Source organism: Phoxinus phoxinus (genome assembly GCF_949152265.1).
Source record: "Phoxinus phoxinus genome assembly, chromosome: 9".
Lineage (NCBI taxonomy): Eukaryota > Metazoa > Chordata > Actinopteri > Cypriniformes > Leuciscidae > Phoxinus > Phoxinus phoxinus.
In genome coordinates this window covers 815,001-827,500 of record NC_136884.1, presented here as the reverse complement: position 1 = coordinate 827,500, position 12,500 = coordinate 815,001, and the positions used below count along the sequence as shown (strand labels likewise).

The 12,500-nt window shown below is 36.1% G+C and overlaps 3 protein-coding genes across 5 annotated transcripts in view; 1 reads left to right on the top strand and 2 right to left on the bottom strand.

Annotated features, from left to right (window-relative positions):
* The window catches only part of sobpb (sine oculis binding protein homolog b), a 60,638-nt gene that overhangs the window by 16,183 nt on the left and 31,955 nt on the right, over nt 1-12,500 (bottom strand). The window lies entirely within an intron of this gene.
* mrps10 (mitochondrial ribosomal protein S10) overlaps nt 1-12,500 on the top strand; it is a 103,135-nt gene that overhangs the window by 84,121 nt on the left and 6,514 nt on the right. The gene's annotated exons all lie outside the window — the stretch shown is intronic.
* Nucleotides 761-12,500, bottom strand: part of mapre3b (microtubule-associated protein, RP/EB family, member 3b) — an 18,207-nt gene continuing 6,467 nt past the window's right edge. Inside the window, exons 3-8 of one of the 3 annotated variants that reach the window (XM_079623924.1) lie at nt 10,875-11,002; nt 7,996-8,141; nt 7,468-7,624; nt 7,194-7,342; nt 5,285-5,482; nt 761-3,327 (exon numbers count right to left, since the gene is read on the bottom strand). In XM_079623924.1, the coding sequence (XP_079480050.1) occupies nt 3,262-3,327; nt 5,285-5,482; nt 7,194-7,342; nt 7,468-7,624; nt 7,996-8,141; nt 10,875-10,995 (837 nt within the window). In that variant the 5' untranslated portion in view covers nt 10,996-11,002 and the 3' untranslated portion in view covers nt 761-3,261. Of the gene's footprint in view, nt 3,328-5,148; nt 5,167-5,284; nt 5,483-7,193; nt 7,343-7,467; nt 7,625-7,995; nt 8,142-10,874; nt 11,003-12,500 lie in introns of those variants that run through there. The other 2 variants (XM_079623925.1, XM_079623926.1) reach the window with 2 other exon arrangements.

Genomic DNA, 12,500 nt, shown 5'->3' with positions numbered 1-12,500 from the left:
TATATACATATTATTTATGGATGCCATAGATATATAAATATAGATGTACAAATATATGCATATCAATAGCGGATGCCATAGATATATAAACATAGATGTACAAATATATGCATATCGATAGCGGATGCCATAGATATATAAACATAGATGTACAAATACATACATATCGATAGCGGATGCCATAGATATATAAACATAAATGTACAAATATATGCATATCAATAGCGGATGCCATAGATATATAAACATAGATGTACATATACATACATATCAATAGCGGATGCCATAGATATATAAACATAGATGTACATATACATACATATCAATAGCGGATGCCATAGATATATAAACATAGATGTACAAATACATACATATCGATAGCGGATGCCATAGATATAAACATAGATGTACAAATACATACATATCGATAGCGGATGCCATAGATATATAAACATAGATGTACAAATACATACATATCGATAGCGGATGCCATAGATATAAACATAGATGTACAAATACATACATATCAATAGCGGATGCCATAGATATATAAACATAGATGTACATATGCATACATATCAATAGCGGATGCCATAGATATATAAACATAGATGTACATATACATACAAATTACGTATATCTATAGCGGATGCTCTGTTTATTATTATTTGTCCATTTATCAATGTCTATAATATATTTATTGGAACAGTGGATTGAAACACAGCAGTATAGTGTAAATAAAGCAGTGAACACGCGTGTCTTTCGTTCCCCGCACACATTTTTATTTTACATAGTAAAACTCCAAATGGATGCCCGTTTGCATTCGCCAGCAGGGGTGAAAGGGTTAATGACACAGGTCCTGTCAATCAAAATCAACCTGTGCTATCTGTGCAGTAAAACAAAGACCGAGAATGAAATGTTAAATTAAAATATAGCAGCTAAAAAAAAAACTCTGTTCCATGTTAAACATTAGTAACGGTTTTCTGTGCCATTTTCATTTAGCGTTAGTTGTTCTTATTATCGATCCCGTTTCACGGTTTCCTTCATAAATAAATAAAACTCTCACACCTGCACTAATAATAATGATTTATCAGCAATTACTGAGAAAACACACACACACACACACACACACACACACAACAGTGTTTTACAGTCACTAGGACACATTTCTCGGTCACTTTTCACAGTCTATGAGGATAAACTGAGGATTATTAATCGCTTTGGCACGTCAAATCTGTCAAATTACATGAATATATTTCAAACACTCAGGCCAGTTTACATGTTTACAAACGGTTAATTTAAACCGAACAATGAAAAACTGAATTATTTGCAACATGTACACAGTATTTCCGAATCTAAATGAAATGCTATTAAAACATTAGGTGCATGTGAACACCTACACAGGTTCAGTTTCATTAGCATCTATACAAAAGGGGATATTTATCAATATTTTAACGTAATGTAAACATGCGCTACGTAACAAACAGCAGTGAGTTGTAAACAGTAGTGTCATTAAGGACATTTACACGAGCAATCAGTGTGTAGTGCTCCTGTCGGTAGTGTTTAATGAGTGGGAAGGTCTCTGCTAGTGCTCTTCCAGACGTGAAGTGTTTTGCTAGTTTTGAATGTGCCAAAGCTGGGAGTTTTGGGGAGAGTGACCTATGTTTATGAGAAGATGTGTCGTAGCGATTGTAAAGTCCACATAAGACTCGGTGTATTTCTCAACACGTGATCCTGGAGTGATTGTGAACGCGTTCAGCGGAAGCACAACCGCGTCAGGAGAGCACGTGTTCATATAAAGCCTGTCTGGGATTCTATCAGAGAAGCTTTCTAGGGAAACTTGTTTCTGTCACGGGATAAAAATAAATAAAATAAAAATGTAATTGTGTCTTTTTGTATCTCAAAATTCAACTTTATTTCTCACAATTGCAAGGTAATAACTTACAATTCTGAAATTTTTCATGCAATTTTGACTGTTTTTCCCTCAATAGCGAGTTTATAGAATATTTTGCAATTCGACTTTTTCAGAATAGCAAGCGTTTGTTTTGTAATTCTACCTTTTATCCACGCAATAGCGATTCTATATTTCGCAATTCTGACTTTTTTCTTGCAATTATGAGGCAAAAAATTATAAAATTGCAGGTTATGAATAGAACTGCGAAAATATAAACTCGCTATTGCATAAATCTTTTTTTTGCAAGTTAATAACTTACAATTCTGATTTTTTTCATGCAATTTTGACTTTTTCCCTCAATAATGTTTATACAGTATTTCGCAAAACTGTTTTATTTTCTCGTAAAAGCGAGTTTATAAATATTTTGCAATTCGACTTTTTCAGAATAGCAAGCGTTTGTTTTTCCACGCAATAACGATTTTATATTTCACAATTCTGACTTTTTTCGCAATAGCAAGTTTATATTTTGCAATTCTTGCAATTATGAGACAAAAAATAAAAATAAAATTGCAGGTTATGAATAGAACTGCTAAATATAAACTTATTATTGCAAGAAAAAAAAAATGTGATATGGAAAAAATTGCCCTTATTTTTTTATTCAATGGCGGAAACAAGTTTCCATAATATATTTTGTTTTCACCACAGAATAAAAAAACTAAATTGTGCAATTGCGAGTTATAACCTTGAAATTCTGCCTTTTTTTAAAGAAAAATTCTGAATTATGCGATAAAAAGTCACAATTACCCATTTATTTTTTAAGCCCTTGGCGGAAACAAGTTTCCATCGGTTTCCATACACGGTCCACTTAATTCATTACAACTAAAAACCCTTCTAAAGTTAAGGGGAAAAGATATATATATATATTTATATATATATATATAAAAAAACATCAGCATCAAACTCTCTAATAAATTAGCTAAATGGAGCCCAAGTAAAAAACTATTAGTCAATAACCTTGGCTGTGTGTGTGTCAGCTACATCAGCACCGCAAAAGATGTGTGTGTGTGTGTGTGTGTGTGTGTGTGTGTGTGTGTGAGAAAGTGTGTGAAAGTGTCACTGCATCATCATTCAGTTTCAGGTTCAGTGCTCGAGTCATCAGGACTCTTAATTAAAACCCACAGCCAATAGAACATCAGCGTCACTGCATGAATTCACACCTCATTAGCATAGACACGCCCCTACTCAGTCTATTAGCCTATCACACCACCACGCCCGGTGTCCGCTGGAGTGTAAAAGAGGGAGAGAAAAGAGGAAGGATGAAGAGAGAGAGCGTGTGATGGGATTGCAGTGAGGAAGAGGAGGATTGATCAGTATTCGTCCTGATCTCGTGGCTGATCGTCAATCTCTTCGTCTTCCGGAGGCGCAAAACCATCCTGAGAAACAAACCAGAGATGAATACACATTATTACGTTTGTCAGGGTTCGTACAGACACTGTAAAATCAAATCTCAGGACTTAAAGGATTAGTTCACTTTTAAACAAACTTTTGCTGATAGTTTCCTCACCCCGATGTCATCAAGATGTCCATGTCTTTCTTTCTTCAGTGGAAAAGAAATGAAGGTTTTTGATGAACACATTTCTCCATATAATGGACGTCAATGGGCCCCAAACGGGTCAAGGTCCAGATGACAGTGTCAGCGCCGCTTCAACGGGCTTTAAACGACACCAGACGATGAATACGGGTCTTATCTAGCGAAACCATCGTCATTTCAAACATAAATAAACAAGTTTAAGTTTTATAAGCACAAGCGCTCGCCTTGCTCTGTTCTGTGATGCGCGTTCAAATGTTACAGATGTGCGGAAGGAGGACCATACACACATATTCAAATGTCTGTGTGTCAGTTTATCGTTTAAAATGCCCATCTCGTGTGTATCCTGGTGTTGGAATATTAAAAAGCCTAATAGAAAATTTTCGTCAGGACAGAAATGTTTTACTCTTCACAGAAGCGTGACCTTTACAGCGTAACTGCGTATTACGTGACGTCACGAACGCGCATCACAGAACAGAGCAAGGCGAGCGCTTGTGCTTATAAAACTTAAACTTGTTTATTTATGTTTGAAATGACGATGGTTTCGCTAGATAAGACCCGTATTCATCGTCTGGTGTCGTTTAAAGCCCGTTGAAGCGGCGCTGACACTGTCATCTGGACCTTGACCCGTTTGGGGCCCATTGACGTCCATTATATGGAGAAATGTGTTCATCAAAAACCTTCATTTCTTTTCCACTGAAGAAAGAAACACACGGACATCTTGATGACATCGGGGTGAGGAAACTATCAGCAAAAGTTTTTTTTAAAGTGAACTAATCCTTTAAGTGACTTTTTTTTCTTTCTTTTTTTAAGGACTACAATCAGAGATGTCACTTATCAAATAATATCTTTCTTTATTATCTTTTCAAAAAAGAAAAAAAAAGAAAAAGGTAAATAAAAATACTAAATGGTAGAAATAAAGTGCAGCACATGCAATGACTGTGGAAACTTTAACCATTGAATGGATACGATGATAAAGATATTCCTTATTCAAACTGAATTTTTCTCCCATGAATATATGATTGACTTGAAGAATAGAAAATGTATCACAGTGACCCTGCACCACAAAACCAGTCACATGGGTCCATTTTATGAAATTGAGATGTATACATCATATAAAGCTGAATAAATAATCTCTCCATTGATGTGTGGTTTGTTAGGATAGGACAATATTTGGTCGAGACACAACTATTGAAAATCTGGAATCTGAGGAGCAAAAAAATGTAAACATTGAGAAAATCTCCTTTAAAGTTGTGCATTTATGTTCACGATTGTGCTGCATTCACTCACACAAATACATGTTTTATATATTTACGGTAGGACATTTACTAAATATCTTCATGGAACATGATCTTAATATCCTCATGATTTTTGGCATAAAAGAAAAATGGATAATTTTGACCCGTACGATGTATAGTTGCTATTGCCATAGATATACCCGTGCGGCTCCAGACTGGGTTTGTGCTCCAGGGTCACATGTGTTTGGATATTTATATGAGCAATATCACACTCACAGCTGTGCGTCTACAGCAGACGGACTGCAGCGTTAATCTTGTGATTGTTTTTTCAAAATAAGTTTCAATAATTCAAGAACTTCTTCATAAATCTTCACGGGTTTTACAGGACTTAAATGTCCAAAACTCAAGTACTTTAAGCACCTTGTACGAACCCCGGTGAGCGGTCACTGTTTATGACGTCATGCGTGTTAGAAGAAGAAAAAAAAAAGCAATACTTCATAAATCTGATGTCATGCCATGGTTAAATGAATGCCATTATTAGCATGTTTAGTTGCACTAACTGACCACAATGCATTGCATTAACAGCGCCTGTGTTTCGATGCATGTCACCTCTGTGGCGTAGAGGACCTCCAGGACTTTGCCGAGGACGGGGTTCGTGTCGCTCTCGTGGTCTTGACACACCAGCTCAATGTCTCTGAGTTTGCTGAAGTAAAAATCTCTCTCTTTCTCCAAACCGTTGACCGTCAGCTTCAGATCCATCAGCTGCAGGCGAACACACACACACACACTTTAGGGAATCATTCGATGGGCTACAGATTTGTGCAAAACTTTTGCGAGTTTTTTCTCTAAATTTCGACAAAAAACTATTGCGCAATGACGGGGTTTCCATTAATCGACGTTATGCGACTAAAACCTCTCGCGATAAAGCCGCCGCACTGACCATTATTATTGTATATAATTATTGGATTAAAATAAACGATATATATATATATAAATAAATTTTTCTAAGCACACGTATCCTAATTCAAGATGCTAATCCTAATTGTTCAGGAACATTAGCTCTGTAGTAGGTCGTGCACTATTTACTCTTCTCCGAAATGTCACTATTGTAAATAAGATGTGGAATATAATTTAAACTATTGTCATTGTTGTTTCAATTCAACTTGTGATCAATATGCACTTAGAAAAAAATGGCTTTAGGTGTGTTTTATTATTAGTCCAGCAGGGGCGGAGTGTGTTGTGTTTTATCTATTATTTCAGCGCACACACACACACACACACATTTCGGCAGGTTTAGTTTAGTCCCTTAGACTTAACGCTAACATCTAAACACACACACACACACTCTCTCTCTCTCTCTCTCTCTCTCTCTCTCTCTCGACACACACACACTCACTCTCTCTCTCTCTCGACACACACACACTCTCTCTCTCTCTCTCTCTCTCTCTCTCTCTCTCTCTCTCTCTCTCACGACACACACACACACTCTCTCTCTCTCTCTCGCTCTCTCTCTCGACACACACATACACACACACTCTCTCTCTCGACACACACACACACACACACACACACACACACACACACTCTCTCTCTCTCTCTCTCAACACACACACACACACTCACGGTGCCACGGCCAAACAACACAGGTTTGCATATGATGCATCAAAATCTAACTCTCCTCTACATACTTAGGTGTGTGTGTGTGTGTGTGTGTGTGTGTGTGTGTGTGTGTGTGTGAGATCAAGCATTAATGGCGAGGAAAGACTCTTATACTGAGTGTGTTTCTCCCTCAGTTCTGCGTCGAGGTCGTGATTGTGGCGTTTCTGTGAGGATTAGAATCCAGTATTCCTGTATTTCTCTTGTGTTTGAGTTTAATTCGAACTCGTCTTCTGTCCAAACACACGCGTCCTCTACGTCATGTGACTGTAAATGTGCAAAAACTGTTTCCACTGCAGTTTTGCTAAATATTAATATATATTTGTGAAAAACCACCTCATGCGAGAGTAAAAACTTTGAGTTTTTGTGAAATTGAGTTTCCATCGGGCGTATTTTCAATTTCAATTTGCGCAATGTGAAGGGTAACGGAAATTTAATTATTTCCTTTAAAATTTTCCTTAATTTTCGTAGTTGCTTAATCTTATTTATGTTTTGTCTGTACTTGAAACTTTAGAACTTAATCTATTTTGGTTAATAATCAATTAAATGCTAATCGAATGAATCGTGATGTGTTAAAGAAGCACACAATATCTGAAAATACACACATATGTAAATTAAGCTGCATTCTGCACTTCTCATTGGCTCATGCTTGTGTTCTACATATATGTATATCTTATAAATGTGTATCTGCTTCTTCTGCATTTGTAAAAACATGATAAACCCCCCAAGTGAAGTTAAAGTAGAGTGCGGTTGAGTTGTATAGTAAACCCCAGAAGAGGAAGTGTGTGTGTGTGTGTGTGTGTGTGTGTGTGTTCACCTGCTGGTTGAGCTCCATGATCTCGGCGTCGCCGCCCCCGTTCCGTGTCATCGGGATGTTCCGCTTGATTCCAGTCAAGGGGGCGGAGTTTATGACGCGCGGGGGGGCGGGCATCGTTTTCGGTGCCGTCGGTGATGTCCGCTGGGGTCCTATACATGAAAGCAAAGTCATTAGCCAATCACAACACACCACGTCACACAGCAGCCTTTGTGTGTGTGTGTGTGTGTGTGTGTGTGTGTGTGTGTGTGTGTGTGTGTTTGGAAAAGGACTTCACCTGGGTTGGGAAGAGCCGTGATGTCTTGGCCTTGTCGCGCAAACTGCGGGTCGTACTCCTTCCCGTCGTAGTTGGCGTCAAACAGCTTCTTAAACCACTGAACAAACTCGAAGTTGTCCTGAAACCTCCCTTTCACGAGCTTCTCCACTGGAATGATCTGAAAGCAGACATTAGGGGTCAGAATATATCGCAATACAAACATGCAACAATATGTGTCGTGGATAGTTGGACACACAAAAGTTAAAAGTTAGTTTAAAGTTGTGCATTTATGTTCACGATTGTGCTGCATTCACTCACAAAAATACATGTTTTATATATTTACGGTAGGACATTTACTAAATATCTTCATGGAACATGATCTTAATATCCTCATGATTTTTGGCATAAAAGAAAAATGGATAATTTTGACTTATAAAATGTATAGTTGCTATTGCCACAGATACACCCGTGCGGCTCCAGACTGGGTTTGTGCTCCAGGGTCACATGTGTCTTGTGACATGATGAACCGTGTTTGTCAGTGGCGCTCACCTTGTCGACGCTCATCCTCTTGAACGCCGCCTGCAACACTTTGAAGTTGTTGATGTATTCGTGCTCCAGTTTGGCCTGAAACTTCACCTTCCTCAGCAGGATCGAGCCGGGGAACAGCATGTCCATGAACTGGCAGAACGCCGCACCTGAGGAACGCCACCAGCACAGCCGCTCAAGTCAAGACCGCTTTATTTACACTTCAAAGCAGCTTCACAGAGAGAAATAATGCAACAGAGTGTGTTTCCAGAAGAGAAGAGCGTCACATGATGCTTCTGAGAGATTGATTTCATATTTTTCACTTAAAGGTAGGGTAGGTAGGATTTATATAAAAACTTTTTACCAAATTTGATTAAACTTTCTATATATATCAATGCATAATTAAAATGTAAGTACTCTGATAAAAAGAGTATAAAAATCGAGTGACTCTAGACCGTTTAATCTTCATTAAACACAGCTCATTATTTCCATTCGGGACGAATCACAGGATTGGCTTGCGCGACTGTCACTCTCCGTCGCCATGACTACCGCCGTTATTACTGGCTCTGCCCACGTGCGCGCAGTCGCGCACCCGTTTTTAGGTGGGAGTGAATGGAATTAATGAGCTGTGTTTAATGAAGATTAAACGGTCTAGAGTCACTCGATTTTTATACTCTTTTTATCAGAGTACTTACATTTTAATTATGCATTGGTATATAAAGACAGTTTAAACAAATTTGAATAAAAGTTTTTTTTCGACAATTCTGACCTACCCTACCTTTAAACTTTTATTCTGATAATATAATTTGTAAAGGATTTCCACTTTTAGTTTCAGACTTTTAAACCCCACTGTAATATAAAATAAACATGTAAAGTATAAACTACATAGACATCACTGTAGTTTATTAATATGTGTTAAAAAAGTTATACATATTGTAATTATTTTTATATTTTCAGTTTTCATTTTATTTTGTCATTTTTATATATTTTTTTATATTTCCATTAACTTTTTTTTTTTTAGTTTTAGCAATTTTAAGAAACTTAATTTAAACTAAATGTATTTCCGTTAGTTGCCACAGCAACCCTTCTAACTTTTTTTAAAAGTTTAAGTTAATTAAGATAATATAATTTGTAATAAATAAATAAAACATTTTCATTGGAAAAAGGATTTTCACTTTTAGTTTGACTTCTAAATACACCATAATATAAAATAAATATACAAAATATAAACATCAGTGTTATTTTTGGAGTATTTTATAGTGGGTTGCCAATGCAAGAGTTTTTTTTGTTTTATATTTTCAGCTTTATTTCAATCAACAAAAAACAACTTTTCAGGTCAGAGAAAACATGTTTCCAATATATAATATATATATACATATATAGCAGAAATATATAAACTTATTATTACTCTCATGAGAGACACGATGAAATGCAAAGCCACTAGGGATGCATAGCGATTAATCGCAATTAATCGTTTGCAGAATAAAAGTTTTTGTTTACATCATATATGTGTGTGTACTGTGTATAATAATTATGTATATATAAATATACAAACATGCATGTATAATTTTTAAGAAAAAATCTATTATATATTAAGTATTTATAATTATATATAATATAAATTATATTTAAATATAAAAATGTATATAAACATGTGAATATTTTTTAAATGTATACATGCATGTGTGTGTATTTATAAATACATAATTATTTTACACAGTACACACACGCATATATGATGTAAACAAAAACTTTTATTCTGCAAACGATTAATTGCGATTAATCGCTATGCAGCCCTAAAAGCCACAGTTACACCAATAATATTGTTGAATATTAAATTAAATGTTAAATTTAATGTCCCCAACTAAACAAGTCAAAAGACACTGAGTGACCAGATGACCAATCAAATCACAGCAGACGGGCTTAATTTTCACTGAATGAAATGTAATATCTATGCAAAATAATCCTCGAATACTTTTCTCATTTGGATTATGTGATTGTGTTTTGTCAACAATAAGCATAAACATAAACATTCTGCTTTTCCATTTTGTAGTGTGGATCATTTAAACTGAATCTCATGTTTAAAGCTGCAGTCCAGAGTTGTTCCCTCTTTGTCGCCATCTCTGTTCGAAATCTGCAATTGACCGTTCGCAAAGTCCCGCCCCCCTTAGTTACTGTCGCTATATCCGACAAGCCACGCCTCTCTCACACACACCATCGCGGAGCAGAGAGACACTGACAACACACTGACAGACACAGACCAGGTTACTTTTGATATTAAACATATTAAACAAAGTCTCAACTTTCAAATTTGGTCATTTTTTTAAAGAAATGTAAACTATAAATAGCGTTTTGTGGCTCTTTAATGTGTCGTGACGGATCGCTCAGTTAAAGCCGCTCGTGAACCGATCATCTCTTCTTTCTAGTTCATTTATAGCATCAAATAAACATGAATGAACATCAGAAGGAATGTTGTTTTAACCGCGGAGAGACGTCAGTACACTCCGCTTCTCAAGCTCAAATCCTCCAACGTTAATCTACTAACTCTCCTGACCGCTTTGGCGGACAAAATGGCGGATGGCGAAGTATGATTGGTCAGATCACCTGTCAATCAAGCTCCCTGCGAAGCGTCAATTGCAGTTATGTACTTGCTCAATTTTATTTTGGATAATTTTTAACCCAAAAAAACTTACAGACTGCAGCTTTAAGAATCTGTGAATCCTTTTTTGTGTGACTTTTAGCCTTTAAACACTTTAAAATGCACATGTGTAGATCAGGAAAATCAAACTGTGTGTGTATAATGCACGCCCCCAACCCCCCTAGCAAGATCACACCGGGGACCTCGGTATTCAGAAAGCCCTGTGTACGGCCCTGGACACGCGCGGCTAGCGCTAATAGCGTACCTGAGCAGAGCTGCTCGATCTTGGTGTAGTTGAGGTGAAGCGAGTCGTTGACCCAAGCCAGCATGTCATGTCTGCTCAGGTTCTCGATGGTCATCGATGTGGAGTAAACGTTTACAGCCATCCCCTAACTACGGATAAAGCAGACAAAATCAGCGTTACACAAACCGCCAGTTCAGCTAACAGCTAATATTCTCAAAACTGAGCACAAAAACATTGATTTTGGAATGTTTTTCTGATACAAAATGTCATAATCATTTGTGAACAAACATCAAAAGAACATTTAAAAGTAACATTCCTATAATGTTTACATTTCCTTCATGTTTTCTGTAGCGTTCACATGTAACAGATAAAGTGTAGGATTTACTTTGAAACAGTTTTCACTCAGAAATTGCAAGTAAATTTGACAAACAGTTACAAAGAAATGTCCAGTAAGTGACACATTAACACATAAAATGTACAGTCCTATGTTTTGTGCATTGTATCAGTCAATCTTTGTGTTGTTTATCATCATATTAGTCTAAATTGTCGTGCTAACATCAGTGTTGGGGACAGTACTGTTCAAACTAATGTGTTACAATCAGTGCTGTCAAATCGATTAATCACATCTAACACAAAAGTTTGTGAATATATATATATATATATATATATACACACACACACATTTACAAACTTTTGTTAGATGCGATTAATCACGATTGTAACTAGTGCTCTCAAATCAATTAATCGCATCTAACATAAAAGTGTGTGTGTGCTTTGGATAAAAGCGTCTGCCAAATGCATAAATGTAATATACACACACACACACACACACACACATACTTTTGTTAGATGCGATTAATCACGATTAATTGATTTGAGAGCACTAGTTACAATCGTGATTAATCGCATCTAACATAAAAGAGTGTGTGCGCTTTGGATAAAGTGTGCGTGCGATAAAAGCGTCTGCCAAATGCATAAATGTAATATACACACACACACACACACACACACTTTTGGGTTAGATGCGATTAATCACGATTGTAACTACTGCTCTCAAATCAATCAATCATGATTAATCGCATCTAACAAAAGTGTGTGTGTGTGTGTGTGTGTATTAAATTTATGCATTTGGCAGACGCTTTTATCGCACACACTTTTATGTTAGATGCGATTAATCAATTTGACAGCACGTTACAATCTAACATAAAAGTTTGTATATATACATAAATGTGTAATATATATATATATATATTAGTGCTGGGCAAAGATTAATCGCGATTAATCGCATCCAAAATAAAAGTTTGTGTTTACATAATATATGTGTGTGTGCTGTGTATAATTATTTTGTATATATAAATACACACACATGCATGAATATATTTAAGAAAAATTTGTTATTTATATATAATATAATGCATGTATAAATATATATACAGTGTATATACATGCAAATATTTCTTAAATATATACATGCATCGATTTGACAACACTAGTTACAATATTGCATTACTTAGGTACTTTTTATGGAAAGTAATATGTTATGTAACTGATACTTTTCCTCACCTGGGCGGGACTTACTTGCTATTTTTGGTAAATGTAAAGGCCTTTTCTCACCAAAACTAAAATTAATAATCCATTGTGATGATT